The 21406-nt window shown below is 37.3% G+C and overlaps 1 protein-coding gene across 1 annotated transcript in view; it reads left to right on the top strand.

The window, feature by feature from the left end:
* Nucleotides 1-13883, top strand: part of TMEM182 (transmembrane protein 182) — an 82973-nt gene extending 69090 nt beyond the window's left edge. Inside the window, exon 5 of the mRNA XM_043994176.1 lies at nt 12618-13883. Within this exon, the coding sequence (XP_043850111.1) occupies nt 12618-12838 (221 nt within the window). The 3' untranslated portion in view covers nt 12839-13883. The remainder of the gene's footprint in view (nt 1-12617) is intronic.
* Nucleotides 13884-21406: the final 7523 nt, after the last annotated feature.

Here is a 21406-nt window from a genome sequence, read left to right as displayed (position 1 = left end):
TGCTAATCTAGGCATTCAGAGCTCACACAAAGTGTACCCCAGCATCTAGAGTAACTGTGTCTAGAGTGCTGGAAGCCTGGAGTACCCAACTTTGAGTTTTGCTTTTAACATCTACTAGTTCTGAGACCTGGATAAGTAACTTAGCCTTCAAACAATTGATTGTAAGTTACAGATAATTCCTAAAAAGTACCTGAAGTTCTTCCAAATCAATCAAATCATATAGAAAAACCAAAAAAGTGAGTTCTTACTATGTCCCTTTCCTAGAAATCCAGGTTTCCCTTTACCTCATATGCTTGCCTCTCTAATGATTGTTCTTGTGGTATTCTAGGGGTAGGATTCCATTTGTGATTCATTTTCTTTTTCCAATCTTATTTCTGATGCCTTCAGGCAGCTGCTGCTCTATCTTTCTGATCTAGAATGTGTATACTCCAGAAGAAGGCAAAACAGCCAGATTTCTAAGGAAAATATAGTTCATATTCCATTTCCACTTTGATCTAGCCACTTTGCTAAGTACACACAGCTGTGAGGTTTCCATACATCCAAGGAAGACCAAAGGAGTTGGCTCAATAGATGAGTTAGACCTAAAGATGCCTTCAAATAATCTGAAACTTGAGGAAACCTTCCTTTGTTTATCGAGTTGACTGAAGGCAACAACTTGCTGAAAATATGTTTCAAGATTTTAATGTGCCTTTTGTTTTAATTGTGCATTTTAAAATTTATATACATATTTTCCTCAGCAAGATTATTTAAGTCCAGGTTAATTTTTGAGGAAAGGTTTTAATTTCTGAGACAAATGTTTGCTTCAGAAAAGTTTTAATCCAGTTTTCCCCCCCAGTACTAAAGGTTACCTCTAACTTTTTAAAGAATATCTTTCCTTTGCATTTTAGTGGACTATAGAGGGGATGCAATTTGATTTCTCAGTCTTTTCATCTGCCCCTGGGACCATCCTTTTGTTTGCTATTGTTTCAATATCATTAGTAATTGGCCGCCTAATGAAATTTTGTGACTACATGCAGACAAATCTTTATGTGACATTTGTTTCAGGCAAAATGCTATTGAAATTGAATCTGCACTATTTGGAGTTCAGGGTTTGGGGCTATGTGGGAAAAACCAAGCACTTACAAGACTGTAAACCTGAATGAACCTCTCACCCATGGGTAAAACAGAGTCCCATCACACATTGTGATACTCAACTGTCTTATATTCAGTCTGATTGAAATCACACATAATCTTAGGGATTCTAAGCCTTGTTTTGATTGTATCTATTGTATCTATTTGTAGCTTGTTTTTGATGAGTTTTAAAATCTAGTGCTCCCAACTTTAATGAATAAATTAATCATCTAGGATTTATTAAGTGACCAGTGTGGGCCAGGTACTCTGCTAAGTGCTGGGAATATAAAAATAAAAATGAAATAATTCCTGCCCTCAAGGAGCTTACATTTTATAAAGGAGAAAACGTGAACTTGTTTATAAATAATATATACAATATTAATACATTGTGCTCTTATAAGGGAGATTATAAACCTCTTATTTCCAGTTGTAACTAGTAATAAAATTAAGTGTCTTTTAATGCATAAATAAATATACAGAACAATGTTAACCATAATAGTATGGGAAATAATTTTAAATGTAACTCATAGAATCACAGAATCTCAGAGTTGGAAAGGCCTTCAAATTCTGATGAAACTCACACAAAATCTGAGGTTTTCTGAGCCTTGTTTTGATTGTATCTTAGGTTTATCCACTTTCAGCTTCTTTTTGATGAGTTTCAAAATCTAGTGTTCATAACTTTAATCAAGAAATAAATACGCCCAGATCAATTTCTCCAACCCATAGTGGGATATATAATATATAATCCTCAAATGGTTATCTAGCCTTTGCTAGAAGACCACCAGAAAGGGGAACTTATTACCTCCTGAAATAGTTCATTGCACTCAGACTATCTCTAATGGTCAATAAGTTTTCCCTTATATAAAGCCTAAAATTGTTTTTTGCAACCCATGCCTAAGGTCTAGGTTTGACCTCTGGGACTACCAGAACTATTTTAACTTCTTTCCCAAATTATAGTCCTTCAGATACTTGAGGACAGCCTCAAATCTAGAGGATAATTACCATAGTTTCTTCAAGCATGTGCTTGTGGCCCTTTATCATCCTGGTTATTGCCCTTTGGTCAACCTATTTATCAATAGTTTGGTACCCAGAACTGAATGTACCAAATATGGTATGGCCAGCACAGACTATAGTGGAACTTGTACCCTCCTGGTGCTGGCTACAGTGTCTTTCTTAAAATAGACGAATTCACTCATATTGAAGTTGTGGTCCATTAAAACAACTAGATTTTTGTCAGATTAACTTACCACATTTTGCATCTGGAGCATCCCATCTATATAAAAATAATAGAAATATGTTTTTCTCTTCCTCCTTTCTACCTCCCCATTAAAATAAATAAAAACAAATATCTTATAATAACTATGCATATTCAAGCAAAACAAATTTCCTCATTAACTGTATACCAAAATATATATGACTTATTTTGCACCAAAACCCATTATGTCTTGGGGAACAGGTAACATATTTCATCATCAGTTCTCTGGAATTATGGACAATCCTTGCATTAACCATAGTTCTTACAACTTTTAAAGTTGTTTGTCTTTACAGTTGTTATTCTATAAATTATTTTCCAGGTTCTGCCCATTTTATTCCTCATCTGTCTAACTCAGGAGGTCTTAACTTTTTTTAAAATCATGGACCCCTTTGGCAATCTGGAAAATCTCTGGATCCCTTCTCAGAACAGTATTTTTAAATGCCTAAAATAAATTACATAGAAATTACATGGGAAACCAATGATACTGAAATAAATATTATCAAAAATTGTTTTGAAAAACTTCATGGGCTACAGATTAAGGATCTCCTGGTCTAACCATACCTCCCCCATACTGTACTTTTCCAAATTCATTTTTGTAACACAAGTGTAAGATTTTGACTCCTTATTACAGCCTATCTCATTAGATTTGGCCCAACATTCTAGCTTTTCAATGAGTTTTTGGATCCTGACCCTGCCAGTGAATGAATTAGCTGTCCTTCTCAGTTTTGTGTCATCTGCAAATTTGATAAGCATGCCAGCTTTGCTGTTATCCAAGTCCCTGATCAAAATTTTAAATAGCATAAGACTAAGGTAAGATAATCTAATTCTGAGTTATTAGTTAACCCAGTTTTTACTTAAGTCCTGTAAGTTTCAAAATTCCTTCGTTTTCAAAGTCTATGATCCTTGCTAACGACCACATAAATAAATATCTTCAGGAAAAGCTTCAATGTACATATTACCAAAACATAGCCTGGGCAGGAACATTATAACTCTGTGGCTGTGCCTGATATCTCACTGAAGGGTGAACTAAGGGAGAGAGTTCTGAGTTTGAATCTTAGCTCTGCCATTTAATATCTATGAGACCTAGGGCAATTCATGTAACCTCTCTGAGTTTCATTTTTCTCTTTTGTAAAATGAAGGAGCTGGACTGGATGACATCTGAGGTCTCTGTGCAACTCACTATGATCCGTTAGTAGGGTCATATAGTACCATAAGTAAGTATACATACTATGAAGACATGACCCAAGATGGCATATTGCAGTAGAAATATGAGTATGGAAACAGTCTAAATGTTTCTTTGAGATAGAAACTGATGTTTTAGGGATGCTTTTTGGTGAGATAATGACCTCTTAATCTTGGTTCCATCTGTATCTATGAAGTTGTCTTCATGGATTAAAGGTAAGGGAGAAGAAGCCTAAGTAAGGTAGGATATCCTTTTGCAAATGAAAGAATACATGCAAGAGCTTATATAACAACTCTTCCCTTGCCAGACTTACTCCTTGAGGGCTGTGTTCAGTTTTGGAAGTTTCATTCTAAGAAGGATTGTAATAAGAATATTGGTAAGAAGATTTGAGATCATGCCATAGCATAGGAGAACTAGTTGAAAGATCTGGGGCTCTTTATCCTGAAGAAGATACCCTTTGGAAGGTGCTATGTTAAAAAGACTTTCATGTTGACAGAGGACTATATTTTGTCTTTTTGACACTATAGGATGGAACTTGGAGCAATAGGTGGAAGTTACAGAGTTAGATTTTTATGTAATGTAGCTATTGAAGGTGAGACCCTCAATGTTCTTTCTTTCAGTGTTCTTAATTTTTTTGATGAAGCTTAGAGGTTATCTCTTTCTTCTGCCATCAGCTTGAGCCTCCATTAACAATGCTTTCCCATTTTAAATGCCCAGTGGTTAACTCCCCAGTTCCACTTAGCCATCTAACATTGCTTGGCTTTTACAAAGGGATATTTACTTTATGGATACAGCAAAAACATATAAACATTTCCTTTGACTTCTTGGGTCCATAATCCCTAGTATGAAACATTGGTGTTTGTGGGCATAGGGGTAGAATGAGGGATGATATTCAACTCAAAAATTGGTTCAGTTCCTACATTGCATTGGTCCCACCAAGTTCATGTCCAGATGTGCCATATGAATCTTGCTGGGTTGGAGTCCTCAAGAATTGAAGCACCTGAAGATTGTTCCTTGCCTCCTGAGGTATCAGTGTTATGCAATCTGACCTGGGTTAGACATTGGAGACTTAAAGTCGGAGGCTACTGCAATAGTTCAGGCAAGAGGTGATGAGGGGAGCTTAAACTAGAGTTGTAACTGAACTAGAGTGTGAAGAGAGAGAAAGGAAAAGATACAAGAAATGGATATATAGAAATAATATATTGGTACTGATTGTATATGTGGGGTGAATGAAAATGAGGAATCAATGATGATACCAAGGTTGTGAAACTGGGCGACTAATAGGATGGTGGTACTCTGCTCAGTAATTGGGAATTTTGGAAAAGTAATGCATTTGAAGAGAAAAAATGTAATAAGATTTGTAAAGCAAATTGCAACTCATTTACACATGTTTATCTTAGGAAACTCACTCTGATCCACTAAAGCAAAAAGGGGGAAGGCAGAACTTTTGTGCACAGTAACTACTCTGGAGCTCATATTCTGTCAAATATCCATTAGAGCCATGTGGTGGAGGGCAGGGTTGGGCATATTGCTAAAGGGTCATAGTTTCCCCATTGGTATCTGTTTAGCTGCTGCTATGGATGCCTAGGTAATGTTTAGGTTATAATTGCCTTGATGGGCTAATAGCTTAACTTAGGAAGGAAGAAATTAGAAGCTAGTAGAGTAAGGAAGGAATTTTAGAGAATAGGGTGTGACAATGTTAAAGACAAATATCACAGGGCAGTTAGGTTGTACAGTGGATAAAGCACCAGCCCTAGATTCAGGAAGATCTGAGTTCAAGTCTGGCCTCAGACACTTGACACTTAGTAGCTACGTGACCCTGGGCAAGTCACTTAAACATCATTGCCCCACAAAAAAAAAAAAAAAAGAAAGAAAAAAAGAGACAAATATCATTGGGAGAATATTTGAATCATCTTCTATCCCTTCCAATGCCCTTTTGAGGCAGGCTACATACCCCATTTGGGAAACTATTACACCAAGAAGTCCCCAAGCAGAAAATAGATATCTTATTAGGAACATCATAAAAGATTTTAATGCTTTGGGTCGGTGTGGACTAGGTAATAACCTTTGAGGAGTCTTCCAATGCTGAAACTTTGAATGTTAGAGCTAGAAGGAACTCTAGTGGTCATAGCATCAAAAGATTTAGATGTGGAACATAGATAGAAATAGAAATCATTTAGACTAACACTCTCCTTTTATACCTTAAGGGTCACTTGCTGATCAGATGACTAGCTAGTAAGAGTCAGACCCAGGACTCAAACCCAGACTTTTGACTTCTGTTTACTACTCAGAGGCCAACATCACTGAGTGATTATATTCCCAATTCATAAACAAGTTTAAGATTGTCACGGGGATGGCAATTATATTCCTAATGGAGTTCTCTCAGGAAATAATTCTTCTTTATACAGTGTTAATATTTACATGAAAGATTTTTTTATTACAGATGATGTTACATGGTACCATGGTGTTAAAAAGACAGTTGGGAATATGACTTATGGGCCTGGCCATACCAACATAATAGACTGTAATCCCTATTTTGAACACATTCTAAGCAGAGTAATGCGGGGTTTTTTTGCAAATTTTGAAAAAAAAAAGTGATGTAGAAAAGTCTATTGATTATTTACAAAGGCAATTTTCTTTTGTCACAAATAATCTCAAAGGACTCTTATTACTTTCAGCAAATAAGATAAGAACCATTATCAACAAAGGATAGCAAAGATTTTGAAAGGTATTTGCATGAGGCAAGTGATATTATGCAAATTGTTAAGTACAGTCTCTATATTAACAGAGCAATACTACCCTTATATTTGTCACATAGATTTCAATGCATAGCCCTGCTGTTCAATACGTGGCATTGCCATATTGTTGTCACTCTCTGAGGTTTGGCTTTGTGAAGGGTTTGCTACCCAGCTATGACTTTCTTACTTCTCTGTGATAGAGCTATTGCTCATTGGTTTGCATTGTTCTCTTCTGAGTGCTAGTTGTTAGCTGCTGAAAGGACAGTTTTCGTTTACACACACACAGAGACAGAGACAGACAGAGACAGAAAGACAGAGAGACAGAGAGTCACAGACAGAGAAAGACAGAGAGAGGAAGAGAGAGAGAGAGAGAGAGAGAGAGAGAGAGAGAGAGAGAGAGAGAGAGAGAGAGAGAGGTTTATTAGTGAGACTTTATTCTGTCTTGCTTCTTAGTCTTGGTTATATGTACTGTTAAGTTTTGATCAGCTTAGGAGGGCAAAATATTAATATGCATGCATGTGTTTATTCGTTATTTCTCTTTTCTATCCATCAGGAAATTCATGAAGTAAAAGAGAAACAGTGACATCTCTTGTTTAAATGGGGAGGGATTCAAAGTACTGATAGAAAATATTTTATCTGTGAAGTGTAATTAATGACTTTATTTTTTTCCTGATTCATATATCTACTAATTTCAGTACCTACCTATATCTTGCTAGGTTTTAGGAGAAATACAGATATCAAATGAGCTACCCACAGATCCCTGCCTCATAGATTTCAAAATACAGTGGGTTAATATGATAAACTCAAATAATTATAATTTGGGGTTTTTTTTTTTTTTGGTGAGGCAGTTGGGGTTAAGTGACTTGCTCAGGGTCACACAGCTAGTAAGTGTCAAGTGTCTGATTTGAATTCAGGTCCTCCTGAATCCAATTGTCCTTTGTTTTTTTGTTTTTTTTTTATGAGGGGCAATGGGGGTTAAGTGACTTACCCAGGATCACACAGCTGGTAAGTGTCAAGTGTCTGAGGCCGGATTTGAACTCAGGTACTCCTGAATCCAGGGCCGGTGCTCTATCCACTGCGCGACCTAGCCGCCCCCTGTTCTTTGTTTTTTAAAAGGATCATGATATATGTCATGACTTGCAATGAATTGGATTTAAATGAGGAAGGGCCATACAAAGTCACCAGCCTGACTTTCTCCTCCAGAGCCCTCTGGGTGGCAAGCCCATGGCAAGATATATTAGCAGGACGACTGGAGATGGCCCCAGATGTTTTTAAGGCAATTGAGGTTAAGCCCAGGATCACACAGCTAGTAAGCGTCTGATATAAGATTTGAACTCAGGTTTTCCCAACTTCAGGACTAGTCCTTTATCCACTGTGCGTAGATAAAGGTGTGTGTGTGTGTGTGTGTGTGTGTGTGTGTGTGTGTGTGTGTGTGTGTGTGTGTGTATGATATTATATGCTTATATGAATATGTGAAAGGTGAAAATAAAATGGCATGTGAGGGGTGAGCTGTAGCTGAACATATGGAGGAATCAAGGAAGCCTTCATTTATGGAGGCTTTAAAGGGTCAGTAAGAATTCAAAAGACAGAAAGAAAGGTGGGACATACAAAGCATAAAATAGAATATAGCATTAAACAAAGGTGTAACATTTGGAAAGGCAATGCAATTAACAAACATTTTTAAAGTACCTACTGTATGCAAAGGTACTGGGAAAGTTCAGGGATTGTACTGATGATAATAAGTAGCAATCTGATGTTAGGAAGGAGCAATTGGAGGATCCTCAGCAGTGGGATGACATGACTCATTCCATACATGAGAAAGATTAGTTTGATAGTAATGTGAAGGATTACTTTTATGGAAGAGGGAGGAGAGAGGGGAAAAATGTTAGGGTGCTATTGCAGTAGTTCAATTGAGTGCTAATCAAGGTGATGACAATTAGAATACAGAGTGCAAGAGATATTGTTAATAGGACCTTGCTGATTTTATGGAACGAGTAAGATTTGGCCACTAATTAGATATGTGAAATCCAGAAAGAGGGAAGTGTTAAAGGTGACATATGGGTTTTAAGCATGGGAGACTAAGTGAATGGTTGTATGGCTGACAGTACCAGTGAAATTAGAAGTAGTATATTTTGGAGTAAACATAGTAAAAAAATGGTTTTAGACTAATTGAGTTTGACATATATATTGCACACACACATATATATATATATATATGTATATACATATATAGCCTACCTCTTATGCTTACTAACCATGTTACCTTGAACAATACATTCAACCTCCCTGTGCCTCAGTTTCCAAAGCTATAAAATAAATGGACTGGAATAAATGATCTCTGATATCCCTTACATCTCTAAATCTATGTTCCCATGATCCTGGAGATTTGAAATGTGAGATCTGACAATAACCAGAATTGAATACTGAGAGTATAGAAGTAAAACTTGAGATTGTGGGTATAAATGGTAGGAGGGTCAGGAATGAATCTGGGGGAATACTCACTTTAGTGGACAGGAAAAGGATGAGCAGCCCGTAAACAAGACCTGCAATAGGAGAAACAGGAGAATTTGGTATTTCAAAATGAGAGGAAGGAGTGAGTCACCAGAAGGAAGGAGTGCTTGTGTCAAATGCAAAGAGGTCAAAGAGAATGAGGACTAAAAATAGGCTACTGAATTTCAAAGGTAATTTTTGAGGGGGCACTTTCAATAGATAATTTTAACGAAAGGACCCAGGTATTAAGTGTAGAAAACTCTTCTTCCCCTCCAAGAAGTCGGAGAGGTGGAAGGAGGAATGTAGCTATATGGGATAAAAACCATGAGGAAAAATGATGGGTTTAGGATTCAGGAGACAAGCACATTTAATTGTCACTTGAGGGGTGAATGGAATGCCAGGGGACTGGCAGTGAGAAATGCAGAAAGCATCTAATGCTATTGATGCATATTCCCCTGGCTGTTCCGGCCTCAGAGGCTTCAGTGAAAGGTTCAAGTAAGTTGTGGTTATTTTAATTGACTTCTGCCAGGAAGACTTTTCATGCAAGGCAAATAATGGGAGGGGGCGGTACAGTCCTTTGCTGGGGGTCTAACATTATTTTGAAGCAGGGTTCTGGATTAGACTTTGGCACTTTACGGTAAATCAGGAATGGTTTACTTACAGATGCTGTAGTTTTGATATTATATATCTATATCTATCAGGGTAGGAGTTTATATTCCCCCCCCCCACCCCGAAATACACACAGCCAGTAAACTCCAGTGTCTCTCTGCTACTCCAGGATCAAATATAATGTATTCTGTTTGGCATTTAATGCCAATACAACCTGGTCCCTGTCTACCTTTCCAGTCTTAAACTTAAGTCAGCTCCATACAATCAATTATCTACGTATCACATACTCAGTCATCTATTTACCCTGGTCCACTTGCTGTTCCTTGAACATCACCTCATCTTCCTACTCTGACTTTCCCTCATGTTTAGAATGTTCTTCTCCCCACCCCAGCTCTTTCTCACCCCGCTTTTTCCCCAGAATTCAGCTTTTCCCAGTCCTGGCTATTAATACCTATCTTCCGAGATTACCTCACAACTAATTTAAAAATATTTTTTATATATTATCTTCATTATGAAGGAAGCTCTTTAAGGGAAGGAATGCTCTCTCTCTCTCTCTTCCTTCCCCTTCTCCCCCCTCCCCCCGACATAAGACCTGGCACATAGTAAGTGCTTAATGAATACTATTGACTGCATGTGAATAAATAAATAAAAAGCATCTATTAAGTGTTTGCTATGTGCTAGGCATTGCACTAATGGTTTCTGCCAGCTGAGAGCCATTTTAGGCTGGAGGGAAGTGATGGTAATAGGAAATTCTAAGAAGAGGTTGAACAAGAAGCTCCAAGCTCCATTAATGGACCACCCCACTCCTAAAAATGTGACAGGTCTGTTGGAAATGCACACTCCACTCACAAGTCAATGCCACTGACCCCAGAAGAGAAGGGGCTACAAGTTCAGCACCTCTAGCTGTCTAGTGGACAGCCAGTCAAGTGACAGAGAATCCTGGGACTAGGCATCTGGGAGTCAGCAATCAATTGCAGGCTTCTCAGGGTTGGTGAGAGTAGATGTACTTATGTATGCCTATGTACTTTAGCTATGGAGCCCCTGATCACTAGTCTAGTGGTGTGGGTGGTTCTGGTTCAGAATGGGAAAAGTAAGCCTTTGAAAGTCAGGAAAGACTTGCAAGTGGGTCAGAAAAAATCAGCTGCAAATTTCAGCCCATGTCTTCTCCTCTATCTCCAGGGTATCTATACTGGGCTTGTTAGGGCCTAAGTTTTCAGCTCAGGATCCTGGGACTGGGACCTTTAACTATACTACCAGAGCTGGGAGAACCAAGGCAATGCACCTCTTCTAAATAAGACTGAGAGTGAGACAGAGACAGAGACAGACAGACACACACAGAGGGAGGGAGTGGGGGGGGGAGAGAGAGAGAGAGAGAGAGAGAGAGAGAGATGTGTGAGAGGTGTGAGTCTGAGACCCTTCTCACTATTCCACTATAGCAGAGCAGTGAGTATAATTCTATGGTTACCAGAGAGAAGTTGCCACTGTTGTTACAAGGGAATCAAGATGAGGTTCCCAATTTGGACAAAAACTAACCAGTAACTCCTGGTTACCAAAAAAAGTTAGACTGTAAGCTCCTTGAAGGACAAACTTGTCACTTTTGACTTTATATCCCCACCATTACAGTGTTTGGCATAGAATGGATAGTTAATGGATGTTTGTTGACTGATTAACTGATTGAATAAGAAGCCTCCTTATTGCTGGTGGTGGTGGTAAGGAAGATGCTTAGGTAAATAAGACCTTTAATTTCAGGCTTACACCTCAGATGGTGAAACCTGGGCAGAGTGGTTCCTGCAGAGGTACAGGAACCACTTAATTACCTTTCTTGGTAAAGCTCTGAGGGCAGGAAAAAGGCAGAGGAATTAATGAGATTGTGCTCTAGCTTAACCCAGCCCTCAGAGAAAAGGACAAGGAAGAAAAAGAAGGCCGAGAGAGGGCCCACCAGGGAAGCTCTGAGACACACTTCCAAAGAAGGGGAGGGGATGTTCTTGTATGACAGCTGCTCTGTGCTAGGATGCTTCTTGGCATGGGCGTGGCAGAGGGTCCAGATCTTGCTTGCACTGTTTGCCTGGGGTTTCTCTATTATGTTCCTTTTGTACCTGGGCTGCCACAGATAGTATAGGTTATTGGTGTCTATATACACTGGAATTAGAGTTTTAGGGGAGCTAGATAATGAGGAAGCCTATACATGGTGGAGAAAGAGAGTGATTGGAATGAATGTATATACGGGATAAACTAGTTGGGGTTTGAAGGAAAGAAGCAGCTTTAACTAAAATATCGGCCGGCATACTTATGTTTTGGTGTTTTCTTTTTCCTCCTTTTATCTTCACTGTGGTATATGTGGATGTGTGAGTCAGTCTCGAGTCCCGGATCATGCTTTTGTCACCTCAGGACTTTCTTTCCCCACTCTAGTCCATCTTTTACGCAGCTGCCAAAGTAATTGTGCCCAAATGCAGGTCTAATCCTGTATAATCACCTCCAGTGACTCCCTATTACTGCTAGAATAAAATAAAAACTTCTCTGTTTGGCATGAGAGCCCTTCACAACATGACCTCTTCCTGGCTTTCCAATCTTCTTAGACTTTACTCCCTCCTTGCACTCAATGATCCAGATGCCTTGTTGTTCCTATTACATGATACTCTATCTCCTGGCTTTTTTTTTTTACTCACTGTCTCCCATATCTGGAATTCCTTCCTCCTCACCTCTAACTCCTGGCTTTCCTGGCTTCCTTTAAGACCCAACTCCAATTCAGCCTTCTTCAACAAGAGAACTTTCAGGATCTCTCACCTTTCTCTCTGAGATTATTTTCCATTTACACTATGTGTATCTTTTATGTACATAGTTATTTGGCTGTTTCATCTTTCATTAAAATGTGAGCTCTTTTAAGGCAAGGTCTGTGTTTTTGCATTTCTTTGTATCTTTTGTACTTGGTCTAATACCTAGGATACGTTGTTCAGTCATTTTCAGTTGTGTCCAACTCTGTGACTTGAATTGGTGTTTGTTTAGCAAAGATACCCGAGTGGTTTGCCATTTCCTTCTCCAAACAGATGAGGAAACTGAGGCAAAAAGGACAAAGTGAGTTGCCCAGGGTCACATGGATAGTAAAGTGTCAGAGGCCAGATTTGAACTCAGGAATAGCCTCTCTAAAACCTTCTGAGTACTAGTATCTGGATATTAGTGAAATGTTTGTAGTGCTTCCTAAATGTGTAAAGCCTCTCTAATGTGTCTTTTTTAGGTATCCTGTTCTCTCTGGTGGTGGTATTATATGTCATCTGGGTCCAGGCTGTGGCAGACATGGAAAGCTACACAAACATGAAGAGGAAAGACTGCTCAGAATTTACACCCTATGTCATGTATGGCTGGTCATTTCTGCTGGCCCCCGCTGGGATATTTTTCTCTCTATTGTCTGGATTACTGTTTCTCCTTGTGGGGAGGCATATTCACATATATTCCTAATCATCTTTCTGCCACCAATGGGAGATAGACTAACCTTGTTGAAATGTTTAACTGGAATGTAATCTTTACATGGTGTTTCAATTATCCCATTATAGAGTTGTTTGGTGTAACTCTAGAGGTGTTTTAAATGAATCATTTTATTTATAATTTCCTTCTGACAAGAAAGCACCCAGCTTGTTCCAGAAAGCAAAACCTCTCAATCTTATCCAGATGCAATTATTAATTTTCAATTCTTTTAGGAACTATTTCTCATGGGTCTCTTTTTTAATGGCACATAGAGTGTTAGGTCTCATGTTAATTCTGGGGAACTGATAACAACAAAATATCACATGGGTCAAATAAGGATTTTTTTTTTAAGCTGCCTCTTGGCATTAACTTCTTTTGGTGTTGGAAAAGAAAAAGGCCTTGGGAGAATGCTTAAGAATGACAAACAAATGTTGATAGAGTAACTCAATCCATCTCCCCCACCACACATATATATATCTACATACACATTCATTGAATCCAATGAACAAATTCTTTATTGTTTAAAAATAGACACCAGTTGTTCCTGGTGTACTGGTCATAAAAATTCATCAATAAAATGTAACAGGAAGCAGGGGCAGTATTAAATGTACATATACAGCTTAGAATAGAATATGTATTAATTTTTGTAAACTTCATTATCTTTATTAAAATTGTGCATGTTTATGTAAACCTTAATGCATATTAAGAGATGGTAAAAATAAATGCCAAAATTAATATGTCTAGTGTTGAATGGATAAAAAAGAACCTAATACTGAGTTAAATAAATAAAATATTACATGTAAAGATATTTAAAATTACACAGAAACCAAAGGCCTTAGCTTGGGGTATGATTCTATTTAATATTTTAAAATTCCCATTTCAAAAGTATATTGCTATGATGATTTTCAGTGTGAAAGATTTATTTAAAGGAGTATGCTTTTAATATTCAAAAGCCATAAACATTCAAAATAATTCTATCTGAGTATGAGACCAGGGTTGTTTTGTTAAATAAGGTAATAAATTAACTTTTCCTACTCTCCTTATGTGCCCTTGAACTTCTTCTGAGCTTATGGCTTCTTTAATTATTGTACTTCAGTTTCTCGGTCAGGAAAATGGACTTTTTAACATTTTCATGTTTTTAATCACCTTTGACACCTCAGGGGAAAGTCCCCTCAGGGTAAGTAACTTTGTGATTTAGCAGTGTGGGCATTTCTAATATCCAAGAGATTAGTTTCATTTGGCCCCAGTTTGGATGAAAATCAAATCCATCTGAAATGCATAGGTATCATTTGCATATGGAAAGCCACCATCAAGTGGTTTGGTATTAGAGAGGGAAAAACAGAGACAGACTATTGGCTTTGTTCAATTCAAAGTACTTCATTCCACAGCTGTTATAAATACTAAAGGCATCACTAAGAGACAGGGAAAGAGTGACCACCTAGAAGATGTAGTGGGAAAGATTGACTGTTGCATCCAATCCAACTGCTTTTGTAATCAAAAGACTGCCAGGGTCTTCTTTGCTATTCATTTATTTTTCCATTAAGGCCTATTTCTGCAGTTCAGTGTGAAAAGGGTATGGAAGAATAACAAGAGTTGGAGATAGCAAGCTGATCATGAGAGCATTTTAGTGACAGCTAGGGGCATGCCCACAATCAAAGGAGTCTCAGTGGCTTAAAAGGTCTCTCAAGTCATTTCAATTATGTTGATAAATGTTTTTTGTTCAGAGTTCTGGGTTTTTTCTTTTAACTTTCTTACTCCTTTATTTCCTTCTTGACTTTTGACTTGGTTATTAGAAAATTAATTATAGGTTCTGCTATACATATTGACTGCAATATTAAGTTACAGTATGCTATTAAGTCTTCCAGATGATGCTAGATGCATTTGATTAGGATACGTCATCTGTAAATACAATTTCTTTTTGTAGAACTTTGGAATCTAGCCTTCCTCTGATGTAGTGTATGTCATTTAAATCTCATCTACAATCTGCTTTTAGTAAAGGTTTGAATATTTATAACTTTCAGATGGTTATCCTCACTTTCTAGAACACTTATGCTAGTACCATACATTCATTTCAAAGCAATTGGCTGAATGTTTGATATGTATGACACTTTCCCACAGGCCCACACTTTGGAAATATTTTACAGTTGTAATGCATCAATCACATTAATTTCAAACACATTTCCTAATCTAGTGGCAATGCCCAGAAGGAGCAATGGTAAGTAACCTTTGCTAAGTAAATGAATAAATGCTGCCCCATTTTCCCCTCATTAGTTCAGTCAACTTCAGTTGGCTCTATCTTGCAGTTTGTTGCTGGAATTTGTACCAGTTTCAGTATGGCCTTCATTGAACTCAATGAAATTATCTATGTTCAGTCTCTAAGAAGAGTGCTAAAGTTCTTAGGAAGGTTAGGGTAGGCTTTTCTTATACTAGAAGCTTTTAGTTGAATAAATTAAAATATTTTCCCAATATTAAAGCAAAATCCTATGCAAAGAAAGTGCAGCAAATCCATTCATGGTCTTTGCTGAAGCTTTTGCTCAGTTTCTCCTGATATTTGCACGAACAATTGGTTTAGTTATATTTGGACATGAGCAACTATACAGATTACAAATTATTGGGAAAACAACAAAAACAGTAAAGCTTAATCTATAACTATTGAAGGAAATAGGAAAGGGTAAGGGACAGTACCTGTGATTCAGTGGTGTAGAAAATTTATGGGACAGAAAACTCCTCTACCAAGGCTCATTGGCATCTCTACAATTTATAGTCTTTAAAAGTTTCCTGAGGGGCAGCTAGGTGGTGCAGTGGGTAGAGCACTGGCCCTGGATTCAGGGGACCTGAGTTCAAATCCGGCCTCAGACACTTAACACTTACTAGCTGTGTGACTCTGGGCAAGTCACTTAACCCCAATTGCCTCACAAAAAAAAAAAAATTAAAAAAAAAAGTTTCCTGAAGCATTAAGAGAGTGACTTGCCCAAGGTTACAAAGTTTGTTACCGTCAGAGTCTCAACTTGAATTCAGATCTTACTTGCACCAAGGCTGGCTATCCAGTATGCCTCCCTTATTTGAAGGAAGTATATTAGGAAAAAATATGGTAAAAGCTAACATCAACATTGCTCTTGATGGGCACGTAAAAAAAAACATTGACCTATAAAAATAAATTCTTGTAAAAGGATGACATTCAATAAAGTTATAATAAAATAATGATGATGATAACTAGCATTTTTGTAGTACTTTGAGGTTTGCAAAACAACTTAAAAATATTTTCTCATTTAATTCTCACAATAACCCTATGAGGTATGTGTTGCTATTATGCCCAGTTTACAGTTGAAGAAACTGAAGCAAAAAGAGCATAAGTGACTTGCCCAGGCTCACACAGCTACTAAATGTCTGAGGCTAGATTTGAACTCAGTTCATCGTGACTCTAAATCTATACTCTATCCACTGTACCACCTAAGCTGTTTCACCAAGGTGTAGTGGAAACAGATTTTATATAAATAGATCCAACGTGGTTAAAATTTAAAAAATTTGAAGAAGAAATAATAAGCTGTATTCAAGTTTTTATTTGAAACCTAGAAGTCAGCAAGGTAGTACAGTAGATAGAGTGTTAGTTCTGGGGTCAGAAAGACCTCAGTTCAAATCTGTCCTAGGACATTTACTAGCTGATAACCCTGGACAAATCACTTAACCCCTGTCAGACTGTTTTCTCAGTGTGCAGTGGGGACCATGATAGCACTTACCTCACAGGGCCATTATGATGATCACATGAGATCATATTTGTAAAGTGCTTAGCCCAGTGCCTAGACTGCAGTAGATGTTTAATAAAATGCTTGTTGCCTATCTACCCACTCCTACGTAGGAGAAATGGTTGTACATTGCAAAGAAGTCCATTTTACCTTGTTGGGAAGTGAAAGGCCCCGCCTCTTAGAGGGGTTGGATTGAAGACTTCCTTGGAGTTCTTCAAGCAGAGGCTAGCCAACTTGTTGGGTTTGTTATAGTGGAGATTCCTTTGGTGAAATGAGTTGGGCAATATGTGTGTTGAGACCCCTCCAAATTCTGTGAGTCTATGATCAGATTGGAATACTGGGAATTGATACAGTTTTACTTGTAAAAATGTTTATTATAAAAGATTGCTAAGAGAATATAGATCAGAGTTACAGAGCATTTGTTAATGGACTTCTTGATATATGCACATTTACATGACAATTTATTAGGGAGAAAGTATTTTTAAAAAATCACTTCACAATGCATTTTTGAAAAAATCAATATTTTGTGAGAAAATAAAATTTGATTTTCTCCTCAGGGAAGGAAAGAAACAAGCATTTCCTAAGCACCTATTCTGTGTCAGGTGCTGTGGTAAGAGCTTTCTTTACAAATATTTCATTTGATCTTCACAATAACCACAGGAGGTAGATGGTGTTATGATTCCCATTTTTCAGTTGAGGAAAGTGACTTGCCCGGGGTCCTAGTGTTATTAGTATCTGAGACTGGCTATGAGCTCACTTGTTCCTGAATCCAGGCCCACTTCTCTAGCCATGGCTTCATTAAGTTAGGGTCAAGATTTACCTGGTCCTTTTGCTGAATTTACCAAATTGACCATATGCTTAAGCATGACTACTTTTGAGTTCAACACTGATGGCAGAAGAACCAATGAATGATCATAAACCAAATCTAGTTATGAAATTTGTAGTGTGCTATAGGAGTGAAATGAGCAAATTGGGTTGGGGGCAAACCCTAGTCCTTTCTTCCCCACCCCATCAAATCTCATTTCAGAAGGAACAGAGGAGGCCCTTGTTACATGACCTTGGTGAGACACTTTAAATGTTGCCTGAAGTGTAGGGGACCTATTTAAGAATCAAAAGTTCAGAGAAGAAGAAATGAAAGGCTTAATTTCTGATGAGTGAGTAAAGGTGCTAAATATATTAGGAGCATGTCTGAGTGATGATCAAGTCTGAGAGGGAGAGGAAGAGACTTAAAACTTAATATAGTATGTGAAAAATGATGAGCACTAAAAAGAGGGAGGGGAAATATTTCACATAGTACAGAATTTAACAAGATGAAAGTAAGAGAGGAACATTTAGTTTGAATAACAGGAAAAACATCCTGTTAGAGTTTATAGTTTCTGAAATAGAGAACTTGTACAGGCAATAGAACTCCATTGCTTGGGACATCTAAAATTAGCCTGGACAGTATCATTGGGGAGGGAAGTACGTGAGGGAACAAACCTGAACAGCTATGGAGATGGACTTGATGACGTGCTGTGCCTTTGAACATATCATATTCTATTTTTGTTTGAATAACAATGATTCTGTCATGAAAGAGAGGCAGCTAATGGCTCAATGGATGGAGTGCTAGGCCTGTTCAAATCTGGCCTCAGACACTTAGTAGATGTGTCACCCTGGCCAAGTCAGTTAACCCTCTTTGCCTCAGTCTCCTTATCTAAAAAATTATCTGGAGAAGGAAATGGCAAAGCACTTTAGCATTTTTGCCAAAAACACCCCCAAAAGAGTGGAAATGACTGAAAATGACTGAACAACAACAAAAACAACAAAAATTTATGAATAGAAGATGTATCTTTGTAGGGTTCTCCATTTGGGAAGACTATATGTTGTCTTTAATCACCACACTGTAGTTTAACTTCCTATCTTTAAACATTTTCATGTACATAATTGTCCACATTTTCCTGTTACTCATATAGATTATGAATTCTACAAGTAATCATTATTTGAATATATTATGTAGGTGACAGTAATTATCTAAATTTGCTGTTTGATGTTAGAACAGTTGGAGTAATTGATATTTGTAAAAATGGTGAATAATACATGGATAATATATTTTGCATCTAAATTTGGTTCAAGTGCCACAAAATGGTCTACATATCATTACTGAATAGTTTTCCAATAGTTATTGCAATATTATTTACTGAAGTTATAACCACTCTCTATTAATATCCTAACTCTTCCTCTTCCATTTTTCCTTAGCTTTTCTTCCCTTCCTGCAAAAAATGGGCTTCTACTAATGCAGAACATTCATCATTTGCAGAAGCCATCACCTATGACAGTTACCTAAGGGAAAGATTTTTTTCAGTCTACTTTTCTATGTAGTCAAACTTCCCAGCTCCCTGGACTCAGCTTCAACATGCCATTGCCTATCTTCGCACATTTGCCCAGGGTTAGGCATCTCCCATGATTATATTCTACTTACTCTTTACTTCCACTTAGAATTCTTAGCTTTCTTTAAGGCTCAGCTTAGGTGCCAACTCTTAAATGAAGCCTTTATTGCTCTCTCCAATTATTAGTATTCTCTATCCTGAAATTGCCTTGTATTTACTTAACAGGACTTGTGCCCAAGGGGAGGCTTTGAACTTTGTATTTTGGAACTTGGCACTATATTATAGAGATGAAACTAAGTCTAATCCCCTCCCCAGAGTAGGATGTGGTACAAGGAACAATGTACAAGTGTTGGGAGGGGGGATGTTTATATATTCTGGCTATAACTTTGGGGTAAATATTCCTTCATAAAAGGTAATCACATTGTTATTTGATTAGATGGTGAGCTGGAACCAATGAGAGAGAACCTGGCCTTCTCCCAATCCCCTTAAGGGTACTAGAGAACTCTGAAGGAGGGTGAAATGTGATATAACTAACTTTAAGGCAGTGGGGGCTAGGGTAGATGGTTATACTTATATATGAATATAACATGTATTTCCATCATTAAAATATGTTTCTTGAGAGCAAGGACTCCCTTACTTAGGTTTGTGTATCCCCAGTGCTTAATATTGTGCCTGGAATATGGTAGGCGGTTAATTGATTGACTTATTGTTTGACTGATCAATAATCAATCATGCAATTAAAAAAGTATTTTTCAAGTTCCTACTATTTGTTATACATGATGCTAGGTGCTGGAGATATAAGTATAAAAATGAACTAATTGCTTCTTGCAAGGAGCTTATATTCTAATGGGAGAGATGACAAGGATAGATATAGATATAGATGTCTATATCTATATGTATTAAACATATAACACACATAGACATAGATAAATATGTATACATGATAAATATAAGTTAATAATCAAAACTATATGCAAAACTATCAAATATAATATAGGTTGGGCACAAGGGCATTTTAGCAGTTGGGATGATCAATAAAGTCTTCATATATTGAACAGAGTAGTGGAGGTGACAGCCCCACTATGTTATGTCTCAGACCACAACTAGAGTGTTTTCAATTGCTAGTGTCAAATTTTGGGAAGAATATTGATTAGCTCAGGTGCATTTAGTAGTGGCCAGGGTGGTGGTGTGATTAAAAGGAATGTCAGATGAGGATTGGTTGAAAAAAAATCTGGATGCCTACTTTGGTGAAGACTGTACCAAGAAGAAACCATGTTGCTTTCTTCAAATATTTGGAAAGGTATAGGGGATAGCTCTGACACTTACTAGCTGTGTGACCCTGGGAAAGTCACTTAATCTTGTTTGCCTCAGTTTCCTCATTTGTAAAATGAGCTGGAGAAAGAAATGGTGAACCACTCCAATATCTTTGCCAAGAAAACTCCAAATGGGATCACAAAGAGTCAGACACAAATGAAGAAAGACTGAACAAAGTGAAAACCACGGGAAAGCAGATTTCAGCTGAATGTAAGAAGAAACTTCTTAACAATTAGAGCTATCAAAAAAAAAAAAAAAAGGAATGAGGTACCTCACCAGTTACTACAGGTGTTGAAATAAGTACACGTATCATTCCTATTTTCATAGATGAAGAAACTGAGATGCCATTGTCTTTTTTTTATTCTTAGATATTTTTTAAAGCTTAGGAGGAGGAGTTGTGATTATTACAAAATTGGGTAGGGTCTAGTGGAATGTTCATCTTCTTGCCTATGGGAGATAGAAATTTAATTCAGCAAATACTTATTGGGTACCTATTCTATTCAAAGTACTAAGTTACACACTGGGAATACAAGTTAAAAATGATACAGTGCCTGGTTTTAAGGAATTTATAATCTATTAAAGGAGATCCCACATATATACCAATGGTGACCAACTCAAATATAAATGGTGCCACTAAGTATGTAAGAATACACAGTAACATTACCCATGTTCAATTTTATTTTTAATCATTTTGTTAAATATTCCCTAATCACATTTTAATCTGATTTGGAGCCACTTAGAAATATCGCCAGCACTGCATGACACATTTTTGACACCTCTGGTATGTACATTTCTCAGGAAGACTATTTAGCTTCCCTCCCCTGACCTTCATTTTAATATACCAAATTTGATGCTAGAAGAAATCATATAAGTTAAAATTAGAGTTCATTTTATAAAAAGAGGAACAAGAAAAAAAAAACTTTACTGAATTACCCTGGGACTTGAGCTTCTTGCAATTTTTTAGGTGTTTACTAACATAATAAAATCAGAAAAGTAATTTTCTTAGAATAAAAACCAAGTTCATATCTAATACTTGAATGGCTGTCTAATGTTGGCCAAATCATAGCATAAATTATTTGAAATCCCAAATTGCTGGTTGGATATAGGCTCATCAAAGACAGGAGCTATGTCCTATATTT

The sequence above is a fragment of the Dromiciops gliroides genome, chromosome 3 (assembly GCF_019393635.1).
Source record: "Dromiciops gliroides isolate mDroGli1 chromosome 3, mDroGli1.pri, whole genome shotgun sequence".
NCBI lineage: Eukaryota > Metazoa > Chordata > Mammalia > Microbiotheria > Microbiotheriidae > Dromiciops > Dromiciops gliroides.
This window is presented reverse-complemented; position numbering and strand designations above follow the sequence as displayed.